The following is a 20,441-nucleotide window of genomic DNA, read 5'->3' on the forward strand; positions in this document are numbered from 1 at the left end:
ATCCGGTTAACACGACACAGAACAAATGTAAAACAACTGCTGCCCGCATGATCTCTTTGTTACGAACCAACTAAATTAGTTATTGTTCAATAAACTATATTTAGATGTTTGTGCGTGCCATCTAAATACAGTTTATTGTTCAATCACGATCTTCATTGCCCCAATTAAGTGCCGAGTTGGCCCAAATAAGTGGAACAAATTCAGGCTAAATATTTGTTTTGTTTATGTTCATCATATTTTGCCCCAAATAAACAGCTGCTCCGATTAACCGGAATGCACTGTATATAACTGTATTATTTTTGTAGGTAAAAATAAAACACTTTTTTAATTAAAAAAGTTTATTTCTGAACTTTAAATACTTGAGTAATTAAAAGGGCAGGTAAAATTTTTGGTGCTCAGAACCTAATCCTGTGATGATTTCCCATTAACTCCATTATATAAAAGGTTTCCATTTATGCCTAACCCCCATCCTGAATCCAACACCGGCATAAATCAAGGGCTACCTGCAGTGGTGAGCTGTGAATATTTTAACAATGAGCTCCCACCTTTGCGACTTTTTGATGTGAAACATCCTTTTGGAGGGGGGGGGTACCTACCGAGTAAATCTGATCGGTCACAGAAGTGACGTCACCCGCGGTGTCTGCCAGAGGTGCTTCCCATGCTAGTCTCTGTGGGACCCTCACTAGTAGTATGATTAGATTAGAGCGCATGACGCATTTTTCGTGACCAGTATGATGTCTTGAGTTCTAACTGTTTGGAATTTTTGAATAGTATGACATCACAAACATGTGACGTCATAAAGTGACGGGAAGGATGTTTCGCATAAAACCATCTACTGCTCGTGCTCGGCAGACGTGCGACTTTTTTATTCTTTTTTTTTTTTACAACTAGGGAAATATAATGGATACATTTTTTTCATGATAAAATTTTAATATTGCGAATAAAAAATAAAAATATTTCCCATACTACAAATAATGAATTATCACAACACATTCTAGAATATAAAAACAAATATTACATAAAAACAAAATGTTCTAGAAAAGGTACACAAAAATCACAGATTACATGAAAAAAATATTGCACAAATATTCGAGAAAATTTTCTTTTAAAAATTGCCATATGAAATTTACTTCTTTATTAATATTGACATAATGATCCGGATCAAACTGAAGCAATGGTTTTCATTTAGATGTATGGTCATCATAATCTGCAACGTGTTTAATTTTCAACATTATTCATTCATTTATTTATTCATTCATTCACACGACATCATTCATTATCATTCATTCATTCATGGATGGTTGAGTGGCAGAAGACAGAGAGTGGTAATCAATGGACACTGCTCAACGTGGACTAATGTTATTAGTGGAGTTCCTCAGGGTTCGGTGTTGGGTCCATTGTTGTTTTCTGTATTTATAAATGATATTGATGATGGTATATCAAGCTTAATGTCCAAGTTTGCAGACGATACAAAGGTTGGCAGGGTTGTTAAGGACACTACTGATGCTATGCTGCTGCAACAGGATCTGGAAAGGTTGAGCAGATAGGCTGAGAGGTGGCAAATGAAGTTTAACATTGAAAAATGTAAAGTACCACATACAGGAAACAGTAACCCCAGAGCAATGTATCAACTCTGTGGTACTGCACTGACAGTGGTAGAGAATGAAAAGGACCTGGGGGTAATTGTGCAGGGAGATATGAAGTTCTCTGAGCAGTGCAGACGAGCTGCAAGAGTAGCTCATGGTGTCTTGTCGATGATATACAGGAATTTTTCTAGCAGGGATAGGGAGGTGATTATTCCCTTGTATAAGGCAATGGTCAGGCCACACCTAGAGTACTGTATACAGGCCTGGAGGCCTCATTTCAAGAAGGATGTAGAGCTGCTGGAACGAGTACAGAGAAGGGCAACAAGATTAGTGAATGGAACAAAGGGTTGCTCTTACGAAGAAAGGCTTAAGTTTTGCAAATTACAGAGTCTGGAGACTAGGCATCGGCGAGGTGATCTGATAGAGGTGTATAAGGCCTTGAATGGTTTGAGCATGCTCAATGCCGATGGGATTCTTCCTCTTGCTCAGAATAATCACATGAGTGGGCATAAATTCAAACTGAGGAAAGACAGATGTAGAATAGATGGGCGGAAATTTGCCTTTAGCCAGCAGGTAGTTGGTTGGTGGAACAGACTTCCATCACTTGTTGTTGAAGTTGATAGCCTAAACAAATTTAAGGCTCAGCTGGACAGGTATTTCGAACGAATGGAGGGGTGAAATGGGAGTGGTGTTTTTTTTTTTTTTTTTTTTGGCTGATGCTGAATAAGCCTGCTTTCTTGCATCATATGCCTCTACTAATGCTAATGACACTGAAAGCTCGCTCAGTTTCAGCACTGCTAATCGCGATGGTTTCAAAGATATTTCTGGCTTTCTTAATTGTAAAGGGAATTTCACACGATTTTAAAGATAAACTGTCTTCAACAAAATCACTAAAATCATTAATTTTTATTTCATATTTTATCAAAAAACAAATTTCTTAATCGGTTTTCACAGTCTTGCCACCGAGACGAAAGTTCTTTTAAATTCCACGATTTCTGGTAGAATATGTTTAAAATTTCTTTCAATGGTATGATTATTTTCTTTATTTAATTTAAAATCACCCTGTTGCATTAATAACTTATCCTTTAAGGATAAAACAATGCATTTAATAACTTGTCACAAGGTAATTTTACTGTTCTTACTTTCGATTTTGATTCCTTCAAGTTCTTTCCACTTCAACATGCTCTCAATTTTAGTTTCATATTTTCTTTCAGAAATTTTCAAATTAGCAACAGCATTGATAGTTCGAATAATTAATTTATCTGCTTTTGCCATAGTGAATCTGTAAAGCTTCTGAAATGTAAGAAAGCTCCTGCAGGATGTCGATCATTAGTGCTAAATGGTTAAGAAATTCCAGATTTAAAAGTCGCTTTAACAATCCCAAATAAAAATAAATTCCCTGTTTATACTCCAGGGTGACCATACCGTCAGAAGTTCACAAGGTAGAGAGAATACAACAAACAGCACCGTATTCAGCAGTCAGGGTGCTTGAACCCGAGTCACTCAAGGCACGTATACATATGCACTCGCGCGTCTAACCAGTGGGCTACGGCAGCATCTGATCCAAAATGCTTGCACAGTGCAGGATAATTCCGTTAACCCGAAATTACCATTCGCAAGCTACAAGCTGCTCTTCATAGCCCAAACACATGACCGATCTTTGTAGTTTCCACATCAAATTCTTTAGCAATCATCCTTAATTCACGCTAGTTTTTTTGGAGATTGGTAATACAGTTTTTTTTTTTTAATTATTGCCTGTATGCCATTATATTTTAAAACATTTTGTATGCAGTGAAAGGCTCAACAAAGTTTCAAAATCTGTCAACATTTCATCTTCTTAAAGTTTATATAATATCTTAGTTTCCTCAATCCACCCCCCCCCCCAACGTTGCTACTGTCACTAGTTCTTTGAATACTGTGCAAAATATCGGAATCACTGATATTCAGCTACTGTGACCATGTAAACATAGAGAGGAGAAATTTACTTGAAGGCATGGATCACTCAATTCTCTGAAAAACATACGCCCATTTGTCGGAGTAAAGGGGAACCACAACACAGGTTGACTAGAGGTTATTATCCATGTCGGGTATCTTCTTAATCCTCTGACTGACTATGGAAAGCATATTGACTAGCGCAACTTCTCGGAATGTGGCTGCATAAGTTTTACGGACACCACTAACGTTGTGGAACGGTAATCTCTTTCACCCTTAATTCGCGCTTTCTAATTACCTAAAGGCCACAGGTGAGAACAATGCATACAAAGTTTTCTCTCCTAATCTGTTCGTTACATGGAAATAATTTTCGTTCTACGGAAACTACTGTATTTTAAATGTAATTGCCAAGGGATTTTAAAAAAATTCGGTATAAAGAAGTTGGTTAAACAGAAGTCCAACTGTAATTAAATCAAAAATGAAGCAATTTTAAAATACATAACCGATCGATTGTGCCATTAAAATGCTGGGAATGGGGCCCCGTTCGCCCCACCATAGTTTCGGCTCTGGATACTCAATAACTGCGCATTTAGGATTTAATTTGTAAAATAAATGATCGTCTCAACAATGGGCTCGCAAATTTTCAAAAAAAAATAACAATGGGCTCTCGTGAGCCCATGCGACCCCACTATAGCTCAGCACTGGCTACCTGTATATCAGGCTTAATATCGAAGTTTGCAGATGATACAAAGGTTGGCAGGGTTGTTAATGACAGTAATGGCAGTATGCTACTGCAACAGAATCTAGAAAATTTTGGCAGGTGAAGGAGTAGCAACTGAAGTTTAACATTTAAAAATAAAAAGTACTGCATAATGGGTAGAAGTAACCCCAGAGAAACATAGCAACTGTGTTGTACTACACTCAGGGTGGGTGGTAGAAAAAAAAAAAAGACCTGGGAGTAATTGTGCAATCATATATGAAAGTTTGAGCAGTGCGGATAGGCTGCCAGAGCAGGTCATGGGGTATTATATCAATGATATACAGAAATTTTGCTAGTAGGAAAAGGTGGTGATCATCACTTCGTATAAGGCAATCGTCAGGCCCGTGCCTTGAGTATTGTGTACAGGTCTGGAAGCCTCATTTTAGGAAGGATGTAGAACAAGTACAGAGAAGGGCAACAAACTAGTGAGGGGAACAAAAGGGATGCTCTTACAAAGAAAGAGCTCAAGTTTTGCAAATTGCAGCATCTGAGGAGTAGGCACCTGAGAGATGATCTGATTGAGGCTTTGAATGGTTTGAGCAGGCTCAATGCTGATGGGATTCTTCCTCTTGCTCAGATTATGAACCTGAGGTGGCAAAAATTCAAATTGAAAGACACTGTAGAATAGATGTGTGGAAATTTGCCTTTAGCCAGCAGGTAGTTAATTGCTGGAAAAAACTTCCATCTGTCATTGTGGAAGTTGATAACTTAAATAAATTCAAGGAAGAAATGGACGAACATTTTGAGTGAATGGATGGGTGAAATTGTAAGTTTTTTTATTATTATTATTATTTTTTTTTTTTTGGCTGATTCTGTATAAGCTTGCTTTCTTGCATCATATGTCTCTGCTAATGCTAATTTTCTTGTCCATAATTTTTCCCCTTAACTTTACTTCTTCACATGAAAATAAAAGATGTATTTATAAGCATAAACATTTAGATTGAGTTCTCTACATAAATTTCACGAGGCTTATGACTGTGATGTTATATTTTAGTTAATAGTTTAATCGGAATGGGGTGAAGGAGAGGAATGAGCTAGACATAATTATTTTATATCTATGAGCATACCTGTATATATTAGTGAAGCATAGAAAATTAAAATAGCCTGCACACTCACACTTCAGCAAATTGAAAGAAGCAGCAATACATTGCAGTCAGGTAGACACACCTTACAGATTTTCATAGAATTTCAGCAGCAACACATTTAATAACAATTTTATTTCTCTCTATATGATTTCATTTGGTTAACAATTTCAGAGTTGCTTCTTTTTAATGTTTTTTTATATATTTCCAATACTTACCGGATGGTGGATTTTAGGATGAGCTTTATGTTTCTCAATCATCTCTTCATGGTGTTTCTGAACCCCCATTCGCTGATCTTCTGTCATATTTTTGAGACCTTGTTGATATTCAAACTCTTTTTCCATTTCATATTTTTTGAACTCTTCTTTTCTTTTTTTATCAAGCTCTTCTAAATCTTTGGTAGCCTAACAAAAGGTACAATTTTGAATTAAAAACTGTTTTTTCATTTCATCAAAGTCGAAAAGTACAAACTGCTTATATAAAATGAGCAAAAACTAAACAGCTCTCCAAATAACTACTAAAGTGTATTTAAGCCAAAAATTATGCAGCACAAGGAAAATCTCTATTCAAAATTAAAACAGTACAGTTTAAAAGATCAATATTTTATTATATAACACCAAACTGACTTTGACTAATTTTATGTTATGCTACTCATATGGTAAAGAAACTTAATTTCCTTTATCGCAGAAAGTGCCTAACTTAAGTGGAGCAGTATGGCATTAACAGCAAACTGCTAAAATGGATAAAAGGATGGTAGAGTGGGAGAAGATAGACAGTGGAAATCCATGGACACTGCTCTTCATGGACTAATGTTATTAGTGGAGTGCCCCAGGATTCGGTGTTGGGCCCATTGTTGTTTTGTATATTTATCAATGATATTGATGAAGGTATATCAGGCTTAATGTTGAAGTTTGCAGATGATACAAAGATTGCTAGGGTTGTTAATGACAGTGTGCTACTGCAACAGGATTAGAAAAGTTGAGCAGATGGGCTGAGAAGTAGTAAGTGAAGTTTAACATTGACAAATGCAAATTACTGCATATTGTTAGCAGTAACCCCAGAGAAGTGTACCAACAGTGTGGTACTACACTCATGGTAGTGGAGAATGAAACAGACCTGTGGGTAATTGTGCAGTAAGATATGAAGTTTTCTGAGCATTGCACACAGGCTGCAAGACCAGGTCATGGGGTCTTGTCAATGATAAACAGGAATTTCGTCAGCAGGGAAAAGGATTTGGTTTTTTTTTTTTGGTTTTTTTTTTTTTTTAAGGAGCATTAGCAACTAAGGCCATATTGCTCTGGGGATATGCGGTGGTCATTCCCTGACCTTTCTGCATCCTCCATGTTTGGTGATCATGGGCTCGAACTCCGGTGTAATCAAGAAGTGTGTGCTACGCGCTGCTGCTCCCGCTCACCTCGCTACGGAGGCACCCAGGGAAAAGGAGGCGATTAACCTTTTGTATAAGGTAATGGGCAGGCCACATCTTGAGAAGTGTACAGGTCTGGAGGCTTCACTTTAGGAAGGATGTGGAGTTGGTAGAATGAGTACAGAGAAGGGCTACAAGATTGATGAGTGGAACAAAGGGACATTCTTACCAAGATAGGCTCAAGTTCTGCAAATTGCTGTGTGTGTGTGTGTGTGTGTGTGTGTGTGTGTGTGTGTGTGTGTGTGTGTGTGTGTGTGTGTGTGTGGAGACTAGGCACCTGCGAGGTGATCTGATTGAGATGTATAAGGCATTGAATGGTTTGAGCAAGCTCAATACTGATAGGATTTTCGTGCTCATATTACGAATCTGAGGGAGCATAAACTTAAACCGAGAAGAGGCAGTTGTAGAACAAATGTGCAGAAATTTTCCTTTAGCAAGTGGGTAGTTAATTGCTTGAACAAACTTCCATCTGTCTGTGTGGAAGTTGATAGCTTAAATAAATTCAAGAAAGAACTGGACAAACTTTTGGAATGAATGGATGGATGGATGGATGAAATGGGAAGTGTTTTTTTTTTTTTTTTTTTTTGGCTGATGGTGTATAATGATGCTGAATAATATATACACACTGAGTTGGCTTTAAAGTGGCAATCCCTCAACTCAAAAAAAATTTAATTTAAGTAATGCCAATTTATCTTCACACTAATAACATGAAGTGTTTGTCAATCACTGGACCAAGGTATCATTCAATCTTTTAAATTGTTCTACTGACAACGTATTTTAACAACATTGATACAAATATAGATATGCACCAAATGTTGAAGAATTAGTTAAATTGTTCAACTTGGACAGCAGATAAATGTAAACCTCAATAAGGAATTTGAAGAACATTCAACCCATGTGAAAACTAGGAAGAAGAACTTTGAGTCTGCTGGGAACATTGGCAATAACAACAATTTATGTGAAAATATGAATGCAACTCATGAATTGGATGTTGAAGAAATTAAAATTCTAATAGAAGAAAGTTTAAACATCACCCAGACAAACTGTTACCCAAATATTTCAAAATATAAAAATACAGGTAGCCCTCGTTTTGTGCTGGTCTGATTTGCACAGATTCACAATAGCACCAATCACTAACCGCAATGCCATTTTTGCAATTTTTTTATAAATTCAAAGTTTAAAATTGTCAGACGAAATCTATCGGCATCATACTGTGTTCACGTGATTTAGGACAATCTGAGCCAATCAGTAATTAGTGCATCCGTATCAGAGATGAGAAAGAGTGTGTTATAGTGTTTAATGGTGCATAAGCTACACTGGCTATAGTGCGCCTATCCATAGAGTTGTGTTAGGAAATAATTCAGAATTGTCTCAGTCGGGAGGGCTCGGCGAGGTCCCACACAAGGTATCAAGACAAGACGAAAAAGAAAGTTGATTGTTATTTATGCTATTTACACGTGTTGGAAATTTATTACGCTAACATTTTTTTTATTAATTGTGCTATTAATAAATTAAATAATAATAATAATAGTGATATCCGTGTGCAGTTTTTGCCAATCGTGTTATAAAGTTTTTAATTTAATAGAATAAAGAGATGCCATGTCTGGTAAAAGAAGTTCATTGAATCCTAGTGAAGAATTCAATTCGGAGGATGGAACCTGGTGAAAGCAGCCCTAATGTGAGTAAGGCTCACATTAGGGCTGCTTTCAATAATATGCCTCCATCAACTATTACTACAACTATGAAGAATGCTAATAAAATAAAACAATCGATGCAAAGTAAAATTTTTGGTGTCTGGAACCTAACCATGTGATTTCCAATTGACTCCATTATATAAATGGCGCAATTTGCACTGATTCCATTTGCTTCCATCCCCCCAGGAATCTAAGCCAGACGTAAATCAAGGGCTACCTGTATATATTTTATATTATCTGTTTAGTTTTAAGGCTTTTTATAATTAATATAAAAAAATTTTTAGTTTCAAATGTTTTAAAAATAAAACTTATTTTTATCGTCCTATTAAAAATTGTTATATTGTGATATCTGACTTTCATATATGCAGAATCGAGGCATCTTAGAGACGTTTCACTGTATATAAAACTTTATATATATAAGACTTGTTAGCTAGATGAAAAAATGCTATGATGGAGCAATAGAAAAAGAGGCAGCAGGCTAGTTATTTCCCTCCTCTCCCCCATTCCTTTTAATAATGAATCTGGTGCTGAATGATCCAGGCATCTTTAAATTCTCTTTTTCATGGTTGTGGCCTATAGTGATGTAGATTTGATTTTGCACAATGCCACATCAAAAAACCCATCTATAAATTCTCTACCTACTCTTATTACTGATCCTACCACCAAGACACCAATGCAGCTGTTCAGGGCTTCTTTGGGGGGAATGATGCAATGCACCTAGGCCCAGATTGAAAATTAGAATATCAATGCACCTGGGCCCAGACTCAAAAAGCCAGCTCCCCCTTGAAACTGTAAGACTGGCCCTGCAGCTGTCCCTTAAATATTATACTGTCAAACCCAACCAGGCTTTCCAGGAAGGCAGTTTATTATTCCACTGATTAACATTCTGGCCACAATTCAATTTGCTACCCACCCCCAAACTTACTTCGTTTCCAAGCTCTATAATTCAAACTTTTGCAGTTTCTCCTCATACAGAACAATGCTTGCTATTCTTACCAGATGATCTACTCCCCTTTCAACAAGCAACTTGCACAGTGATAATAAGAAAAAATAACAGTCGAGTCCCTTGCTCATTTACATGATACATCCTTTAGCTCTATTACTCAACTCCCAGTGTATAAGTTGTACTTAGGCTATTTCTCACACATAGCACCTTACATTTGACAGATATAAAACTTAACCAAAATTTTTCCAATCAACTACAAAGCCTATCCAAATCACTGAGGAAATCAGCCTGACTTACATTGTTAACTCCTCTTAACTTTCAAGTCATCAGCAAATTAGCATCATAATCTTTATTGCTTTGTTGATATCATTCAATGAAATCAGAAAGAAAAGTGGTCCCAAACCCAAATGTCAAGGGAGACCATCTTCAAATATATACATGATTATATGTGGGCATTTATAACAACTCTCTGCTTCCTATTCTTCAGCTATCACTCAATCCAGCTCAGGATCTTGGCTATAATTCCAATATGCTCCAACTTGTAGAATGACCATGTGAATACTACTTTGCTGTCTTAAGTACATAACATCATACTGAAAACACTTTCCCTTATACAGTGAAAAGCTCCTACACTACAACATTTTCTTGAATGATCCTTGCTACATGGGTTGATCCTCCAGTTACATCATACTGAAATTAAAATTCCCAGGAATGACCAGTTCCTACAGCAAGATATCCTCAGGAGAGTTGCTTAATCTGAGGATATCTTGCTGTAGGAACCTGGCAATCTTTAGATTAATGCAAAGTGGTTCTTTGTGTCACGAATGACAGCTGTGCATTGTGGTTCCTTGTACTGCAGGTACAAGCCTTGACAGCTGATAGACTATCACTAATGATTTAAGAGGGCTAGTACAAATAGCCCAGTTCATTCCTGGTTAGCCCACACTTCATCACTGAGTGGTCTTTCAAGTTCGAGTACTTGACAAGGATAGGTGCCTCAGGGTGTACATTTCATCAGTGATTGATCTTTCAAGTCAGTGTATTTAATGAGGCCACTGGGAACTTTGCCTAACTGAGCATATTTCAATGATTATGAAGATGATGCACTTGCAACAGATCTGTGTTCATTTTTGAATGCAATTTACAGATGAGAATACTTCCACAGCGCGGAATTCAGCTTTCCGGATTATAATTCATTTATTAAAAAGGCTTTTCCCCAGACTGAACATCACATTGAGATTGTATGAACTGACTGCAATTTTTCACTAACTACTTTTCGTGACAGGGACTTCAAATTCACACTACATGGACACGTTCAATGCATTATAATGGAGCAGGTATTAGTGCTGTGAGTCTTTAATTATCTGTACAGTATGGTAAATAATGGAAGGGTTGCCAGGATAGCTGGCTGGGATTGCCTACAACAATAATAATAAAAAAAAAACACCACTTGAATTTGTGTCCTGTATAACCATGTTACAGAAGTTTATCAGACTGTTAAAGGAAAATTTTGCTTGTAATCCATTTAGGATATTATATCTCTCAAGACGTTCTTGCAATGCATCCTTCACCCATTAGCAGAGAGAGAAATTTTGAGTGCTTATTTGTAAACCCCCTCTATTTTTTATTAACATGAAATGCCAATGGCCACTCATAAAAAAATTATTTACAATGTACAATTTAAGTAAAATAAATCTATACTATAAACACTGTTAAAAATTGCATCTAAATAAGCAATTTAGTAATCCATATTATAATTAGATAATTTATAAATTCGGTTTTTATTTAAAAAATTCATCTTCACAGCTACAAAATCTCTAATTAGTTCTTTCAATCATTTTTCAATCTTTTTCACGTGTTTAATTAGCTAATATGCTGACATCATTTAACATGGTGTGCTTTAAAAAATTTCTTTTGTAGGCCCTTTATTAATAGATAATATTAATATTTGATATAAGAAAAAGATTGAAAACCAAGAAGATAGGGATCTTTTAATATGCCCATTTAAATACCAATGGTACCCAGGGTCAGCAGTTTCTTTGTTAGGCTTTCTTCTGTAATATCAATGTCATTTATTTCAGGATATTATATCACTACTGTAAATGCATTAGGAAAGGTGTGGTGCCTAAGGAGCAGAATAATGCAATCATAGTTTTGCTGCATAAGAAAGGAGACAAATCAGAAATAGGAAATTTCTGATTTGTCTCCTTTAACAGATTTAACAGATAACAGATTAGAAATAATACTTGATGAGAATCAACCAAAAGCGCAAGCTGGCTTTAGGACAGGATTCTCAACTATGGATCACCTTCACTTAATATCACAGCTAATGGAGAAAGCAAATGAATATAAAACACCATTATGCCCGGCATTTGTGGATTATGAAAAGGCATTTGACTCCATACAGCATAAGGCAATGTTTCGGGCACTGGAAAGACAAGGCATAGATACCCCACATATTATGATTTTGAAGAAAATATATGAGAACACTACCTCCCTTATTAGACTAGACAAAGACAGTAGGAAATTTAAAATTGAGAAAGGAGTTCGACAAGGAGAGACAATATCTCTGAAGTGGTTTACTGCTGCCCTTGAGGAAACTTTCAGAAGATTGGACTGATCGCAGAAAGGAGTCAATGTGAATGGAGAGTACCTAAACCATTTACGATTTGCAGATGACATTGTGGTCATAAGCCATGATCCCAAAGAATTAGAGGAAAATCCTAATCAGTTATGCAGAGTTAGTAAGGATTTTGGACTAAAGATGAATATGGCTAAAACAAAAGTAATGATGAACAAGTATGCCATAGAAAGGAATATAATGATTGAAGGAGCAGTAATTGAAAAGGTGGCGTGATATACTTATCTGGGACAAATTATCAGCTGTAATAATTATAAATGTCTGGAAGACAAGAGAAGAATAAATTTTGGATGGATAGCATTCAGGAAATATAGTCACATACTGAGGGGCAATATCCCAATTTGTCTGAAATTGTAAAATAATGAACCAATGTATACTACCCACCATGACTTATGGAAGTGAAACTTGGGCACTCACAAAAAGAATGGAAGAGAAGCTGAGAACTACACATTGAAGAATGGAACGAATTATATTGGGAATCAGAATGTTAGATAAGAAGAGAAACACATGGATTAGGAAGCAAACTCAAGCAAAGGATATTCTTATCAAAACTAAAGAACTAAAATGGTCTTGGGCAGGGCACATAGCTCGAAGACATGATGACAGATGGACAAGAAAATAACAGAATGGTACCCAAGAGGAGCTAAGAGAAAACCTGGAAGGCAACAACTCAGATGGACAGATGAAATTCATGAGTTTGTGGGTAGTAAATGGATGGCCACTGCACAAAACAGAAGGAACTGGAAAGTTGCTGGAGAGGCCTTCATCCTGCAGTGGATTGAAAATGGCTGATGATGATGACTGTAAATGAACTATCTAATCAGCCAGCCAGTCAATTGGCTGGATTATCAATGCCTGTTGTTTTCAATGATAGAGGACCTATCTAGTTTATTCTTTTCCTCTTTGCACAAATATGGTTAGTACATAAATACAAAAAAACTCCTCCCCATACTTGGCTCTCTTGGAATTCACTTGCCTAATCCTCTGGTTTTGTTTACAAATACAACTTTGCAATCATTATATGAAACTGAATTTCCCATCACCCTCAAAATGCTGCCTTCTTCCATTCTATCAAGCTCATTAAATAATCCATTTTCATCAATCTTTGCATTTTTCTTGTGCACTTTCTCCCCCTTGTATATTTTTTCCAACTGACAGATCCTTAGTTTCTTATATCACAATATCGCCCTTTTTGAATATATATCCCCTTTGAAGATAATCCTTTCTTTTTTTTTTTTTTAAATTAAAACCCCTGCTTATATCCTTGAATATCAAAATCCCATTTATCATCATCCACATTAATACACTATCACCACTTATCACCTGTATATTTGTGATATTACCCAGATAACTGGCGATAATCAAATCAAAGATATTTGTATTCCATATATTTTCCTTAACATGCTGATAATACTAATAATAGTAATGAAGCTGATTAACAAAAAAATAATAATAATAAATATCCCATAGGCTGAGTTACCAGTCCATGATTTCCATTTAATGCATGGCAAGTTAAAATTTTCCAAATGTAAAAATTTTTTTTTTTTTAATGGTTCGATAAGAACATATTTCCATGAAGAAGGAAAAACACAAGTGAATAAAAGCATTTATGATAGGAGCTTAATGATACAACAGCAGCTAAAGTCCAAATGAAACTATCTGCGATTAACTTGAAAATAAGCTTATCCTCATATTAATGGTAGTTAAAAAGCATAAAGACATATGTCAAAGGAAAAGAAAAAAGTTCTGCAAAATTTTCTATATTTTCAAGATGTTGCAATCCTTGAGGACCCTGTTGGTTGGCAAGAGTTTGGAAGGTTTCAGTGCTGGTATATGGGTGATGATAGCATTCATTTAAGATTATGTTTAAAAGTGAACTAGGTTTTACATAAGGTGCACTGAGGAGGATGTCCACCCATAAGTAAATGACAATGGGTACAATACGTGTTGTCAATGCAAAACATAATTTCTCTGTTTTAGTGGGAGCTGGAAATCCATAGTTGCAGGTTTTAGTCTGCTGTCCTCTCAGTACCTGTGCACATTTGAGATTGCATGCTTTTTCGATTATGCTGTTTATATCCACAGAGGGAACTAAAGGACTAAAGAGGGAACACACGGAAAAGTGAGTGTAAGGAGTTAGCTCTGGAAGATAGATTTTAAGAACAAGTGGAATAATGTCATCTGGATATGGATATGGCAACCAATTGGCATCAATATTAATGGATTCTTCTAATGACTTTCAGGTGGGTGGCATCAAATTGGATGTGTTCAATACATTCAGAGGAGATTTATTAAATGAAGGAGTTAGAGGAAAAGTATGCTAATAAGTCAGCTTTATCATTAGATGACAATACAATAGAACCAACAAGATGAAACAGAAGTGTTTAAAGCCTTAAATGAATTTAGTAAACTAAATACTAATGGCATCCTTATTTGTATCAGCCAGAGTGTGATTATTTGCTAGAATAAACTTCCATTTGGTGCTGTGTAAGTGGATAGTTCAAATAAATTTAAGGAAATATTAGACAAATTGAGAGGACAGACAGATGTTTTGGGTAGGAGGGGTTTTTTACAAGAGACCAGAAATCTTTGCTACCTCTTCGACAAGAAACAAGTTCCTTACTCTAAGCCATTTCAAAATCAAAACTGGATTTATTAGTAACTTATCGCAAGCTTTAGTGTATGCTGAAAATAAAGATGGAAATTTGGATACAAGTCAATTGTAATATGCTATATACTTATCTTGAACAGCCTTACCAGATTTACTGGAAAACAATGGTTTAGATTAGAGGTGCTCAAATTATGGCCAACAGGTTAGGAATGGTGCTCAGTACCTCTTCATGTGGCCTCTTGAATATTTTTTTTTTTTTATTAATAACAAGATACACAACAGGTAACCATTAACAGTGTATCTGAGATCAGAACAATAAACATAATAACAATAATATGAAATCCAACAGGAAGATAAATATTGATATAGATTCAAACATTAAAATCATATGTACAAAAGAGGATTGCATTAAGTTAAGTTATTGGTAAAACAAGTAATAATTAATCAGTTAGAGAATAGAAAAATAATAAAACACACAATACTAATAAACTACAATAATTAGATCAGAGCTAGTCACTTTGCAGTTTAAGAGAAAAGACAAACTTGTAGAGTTTATCAGTGATTGGAAGTTGTCAAAGAAATCAATGAGAGAGTCATTTGCTGATTTTGTTCAGCGGACTGAACTTCATAAAGTCCGTGGTGGCAGAGTCAAGGCGAAACGGTGTAAGGTTCCTGACTTGTCTACAAGGAGCACTGAAGCTGATTTTGCTAAGGATATCAGATGCTCCATAAGTTCCAGTGATTACTTTGGCTAGAAGGGTGATGGCAGCAGTAACTCTTCTGGTGCACAGAGGCCTCAGATGAAAGTAATCACACAGCGATTCATAATAGACTGAGTGATACAATAGAGGATTGAGGTACATAAGGTAAAGGACAAAATTTTTTTGGACAGCTCCAATTTTGTTAGTTAAAGTTTTGTGTGAGGATTCCAGATGGGTGAACTGAATTCAAGGATTGGAAGAACAATAGTTTTATAAAGGATAGCCGCATATCTGTAGTTTTTGAACTTTTATGTGTTCCATTTGATGAATCCCAGTGTTTTGAATGCTTTGCTGGTGATTTTAAGGACATGAGCATTGAATTTAGCACTGCTGGAGAAGAGAATCTCCGAGTCGTTAACCTGGTCACACCTTTCGATGATCACAGAGTTAATACTGTACTCCGTATTTATTAGTTGTGGAGATCTGCCAGATGAGAAAGAGATTACTTTGCACTTCGAGGAGTTAGCAGACAAGCCATTCAGAGATAGCCACAGAGAGAATTGATTGAGAGCACATTGAAGCTGTTGAGAATCGGTAATCTCCTTCACTGCTGAGTAGATCTTAAGATCATCTGCACAGAGAGCAACTTGAACATTGGAGGTGTAGATGAAAGAAGGAAGATAATTTACAAAAACAATGAAGAGAAGAGGACCTAAGGGAGAGCTTTGTGGTACTACTCCACTTAGTGGTATAAAACAGTCTGAGTTCACTTGATTGATGATAACGCTCAAGGAACGATGCCTAATATAGCTACCTAGCCATGAGAGCAAAGGGTCACGGATACCATATAGCTCCAGAAGTTGTTCTTGCGGGGCTTTATCAAATGCCTTAGATATGTCTGTGTAGACTGCATCAACTTGAAGGTGGTTATCAAGAGCTTCAGAGGTGTATTGCCAGAAAAGAAGTAAATTTGTGACTACTGACTTGCCACTGCAGAAACCATGTTGATTCTGATCAATGAAAGGCCTGAAGAATTCGAAGAGTTGTTTGTATACTGCTGTGTCAAAGAGTTTAGCCAGGCTTTTTACAAGGTTATGGGTGTGTAATTTTGAAAATAGGAACTATATTGACCTACTTAAAGTGCTTAGGATACTTCCCCAGACTGAGAGATAAGTTAAAGATCCACAGTATGAGGGGTTTTAAGGTAGTGACAGTCATTTTCCAAAATAAGCCTGGAATGTCATCTGGGCCTCTAGTATAGTCATTTCTCCTGCTTTTTAATGAAGAATTTAAATCTTCATCAGTGATAAAGAGGTTAATGAGGATATCATCTTTAACAGGTGTGAAGTCAGGAAATGAGGCAGGTCTCAATGTATCATTTGTTTGAATTCTGGAAAAATGTTTGGCAAACTCTTGAGCAATACTGAATTCATCCGATAAGAGAATTCCATCTGCATTATGAAGTTGTAACTTTCTGCTGGTTATATTCTTATGCTTCATGTAATTCCAGAATGGTTTGATATCTCTGTGAGTAAGCAGACTATCCTGAACTGACTCTGTATATATATTGTAAGAGTTTAATATGAGCGTTTTCACTTCTTTGCGGAGTTCACTGAATATTTCATAGTATTGACTGTCACCTGATTGCTTATACTTGTTTCTATAGAATTCTTTGGATTTAATTTTATGTATTAGTTCGCTGTTATATCAGTGCGGGTAGGTAGAGCGTGCGGTCAGATGGGATTGAGGAACAAGGTCAGATATAACTGGGTGGACACAGTTGATCAGGTTGCTGGTGAGCACATCGATGTCATCCATAGCATCAGAGAGCTGCTTGTCTACGTTGCTGAGAGCTAGGTTGAGCAGAGGTCAGTCAGCCATTCTGAAATTGAATCGTGGAGAACGGGAGCTGCATTTGAAGTTATGAGAAGTCACAGTGATGTCAAAAGTAATTGGCGAATGATCCGATTGAAATATAGGGTTGTCATTGTGAACATCTATATGAGTAGAGGAGAATATTAGGTCAAGGTAGGCATTTTCTCTGGTTGGAAAACTGCAAATTTGTTTAAGACCATAGCTGTGAAGCATATTAAAGAGAGCCCTAGTCTGCAGTGATGGAGAAGAAGATCCTAAACTGGCCAGTTGACAGTTAAAGTCACCCAAAACCATTGCTATGTCGGCAGATTGAATTAGTGGGAAGACAGATTCTAGCGAGCTTTCTAAGTACTGAAGATCGATATTAGTTAAGGGAGGTAAAAAATAAAGCAATACGATTAAAACTTTTAACTTTCCAAAATTAAGAAGGCAATATAGTGATTCAATATTTGTGAAATTTGATGCAATTTCACAGAGTATATCGTTAGAATGTATAATAACTACTCCGCTTCCACGAGATCCCCTGTCCTTTCTATGGATTGTATATTGCCCATCTATAATCTCTTGATCATCAATATCTATGGAGAGCCAGGTTTCAGTGAGCAGGTAAATGTCGTAAATATGTGAGCCCTGGATTGCTCTAAAGTGGTTTAGGTTGCTAATTATACTCCTGCAATTCTGAAGGTAAACATTGAACAGTTGGGATCTGGGGATTCTATGACGAGAGCACAGTATGTGTAGATAGCAGGGCCTCTGATTGCTATGCCTGTGGAGAAGAGATTTTGGACTCCCTTGATGGTCTGTCTGTGAAGCATTTTACTAGAGCCCCTGATAAGAGGGATCTTAGATTCAGCACTTTTTCCGTTTGTGATGGAAGGCATGTTATTATAAAAGATGAGTAGGCGGGACACCGTGTCTTCAGAGAACGGACATCTACACTGAAACCATATTCTTCTTTAATTAAGTTGATAAGATCTTCAGATTTAGTGGCGGGTCCAAGCCTAGAAACAAAAATTCGGTCTTTTGTGGGAATAATTGTGCTATTGTACTTATGTTTGAATAACTAAGATTTTTCTGCAGTAGTTACATTCTGTGTTTGATGAATTTTGGCTGGAAGCTTGGAGGAAGTATCTTGAGATATAGAGGCTTTAACATTTTCTGAAGGTTTGTTCTGTTTTGATCTTTGGTGTGATTTTTGAGACTGGCAATCAGAAACAAGTTTACTCACTGTGGCGGCAGTCCTACAGACAGGTTTGCAGACCTCATTAGATGTGGCAGCAGTTATTTTTGCATATGTCGCCTTAACTGATGTTGAAGAATATTCCACTTGGTGACTCTGAACTTGTAAAATAGAGGTACAGGCAGAACTGTTCCACAGAGGAGAGCAGGTGGTAGGAGTGGTTTGATTTACATCAGAAGAATCATCTGACAGAGTCTCTTTGGCAATAAATTGCTCTATTGAATGACTTGAATCATGAATGTTAGCAGGCTTTGGCAAATTAATATTCGCAGCAGTAGGAGTATTGAGGCCGGTGGAAGATGAAAATCTTGTCTCAATACTAAGGGCATCATCAGGTAATGAAGAATTCCTATTCACTTTGAGCCCATTAGTTTCAAGAGTAGGTTCAGAATTCTTCCTAGCTTCCCTTAAGTGGCAAGACTTGAGATTTTCAATTTGGGCATTAATGTCAGAAATTTCAGCCTGTTGATTAGTTAATATTGTTTTTATAGCACGAATCTCCGTGGATAGCTTGCAGTTTCCTTCATTGAGTGTATTAGAATCCAGGGGAATATCAGATTTTGCAGTATGAGATACGTTGATTAGCTGAGTTTGAATGAGGATTTTCTGCATAGTATTAAAGAGTAGTTCCTAGAATTCAGTTGATTGCAGAGGTTGGATTCAGAGTTTCAGTAGGGAGGGAGTTAGCACTGAGATCTTCTGACATCACAGATATGTGTGTTTGAGTTGATGCATCTGAAAGTTGATGCGACCCTGAAGACAACAAAGAAGGATTAGAGGCTTCATCCACGTACGATTCAGAGTCAGTATTTCTAGTTACTGGCATGATATTTGTCTCAAATGAACTAGAGTAGGGCAATTCAACTTTGTTAGCAGAAGAGGAGGAAAGTGTCTCAGGTTCTGTGCTGTTTTGCGTTGCAACATAGGGCTTTTCTGAGAATTTCTGAGTCGACATTATCACAACAGAATGATTTCCGATGACTTTTATTTAATTTTTTCAGGTAAGATTGGGTACAGTCATTGCATATTAATTGCTTACACTCAATAATGGGGTCAGAGCTGGTCCCACAGATGGTGCAGATGGTAGAATTTTGACAGAAGGTAGTATTTGTCATATTGAATTCAGTTACTGTAGTGTTACTAGACAATTTAATATCACCACCAGTTGTGGTTTTGCAAGCAATTGGTACTGTGACCAGCCAGTCAGCGAAATCCAGAGGTAGCAGGGGTATAAGTAGAGAGGGGAGAGCAGAGCGGCTATGCGAAACTCTAATGCCTGGTCAAGTGTCTGTTGGACACATGTATAAGTTGAACTACAAGATAATGGCTGAAAGCACTTGTACAGAGTAGCAGAATGAACATGCAGAAATTCATTTAATACTTATCTTTATACTACTTTATTATGTATTTATACTTTATACATAATACTTTAATTAAAAAACACACAAATCAAGAAAAGTTTACGGAGCACATCATACAAACAGCCGGACATAATCGTGAACTGAGACCATTCTGGCAAATCACAGCAAAGGTACAATTCCTGCAAACAAATCAGTTTGATTCTGTTGAGCAGCAAGATCATTGTGTGGGAGGACTGTAGTATCATTTTAATAAGACAGTGGTTACCTCAAGGATGTATGATTGCTTAAAACAACACACAAATATTATTATTCTGTATGTGTCACCTCGTTTTGAGGTAGCCAAGTGGTCAGAAGCGCAAGTGCAGTAGCACATGTTCTTTGAGTGGACTGGGTTTGAAGCCCGTGATTGCTAAATATGATTAACATTTGTATTGATTGATTTATTGTAAACTCCACTGACTTGGTGGTCGTGCCAGACATGATTTTTTCCCCCAGAGAGTAAATTCACTTACCAGTTCTCTAACAGAATTTCAGTGTGTTGATGCTAATCTTAAAAGGTTCCAAAGGGCATGAGCAAACAAATTTT

At 36.6% G+C, this 20,441-nt stretch overlaps 1 protein-coding gene across 1 annotated transcript in view; it reads right to left on the minus strand.

The window, feature by feature from the left end:
- The window catches only part of LOC150077332 (uncharacterized), a 308,602-nt gene that overhangs the window by 170,077 nt on the left and 118,084 nt on the right, over positions 1 to 20,441 (minus strand). Inside the window, exon 6 of the mRNA XM_090385859.1 lies at positions 5,579 to 5,764. Coding sequence (XP_090241985.1) covers positions 5,579 to 5,764 — 186 coding nt within the window. The remainder of the gene's footprint in view (positions 1 to 5,578; positions 5,765 to 20,441) is intronic.

Source organism: Mastigoproctus giganteus, chromosome 12 (genome assembly GCF_048544385.1).
Source record: "Mastigoproctus giganteus isolate SK-2022 chromosome 12, ASM4854438v1, whole genome shotgun sequence".
NCBI classification, from domain to species: Eukaryota; Metazoa; Arthropoda; class Arachnida; order Uropygi; family Thelyphonidae; genus Mastigoproctus; species Mastigoproctus giganteus.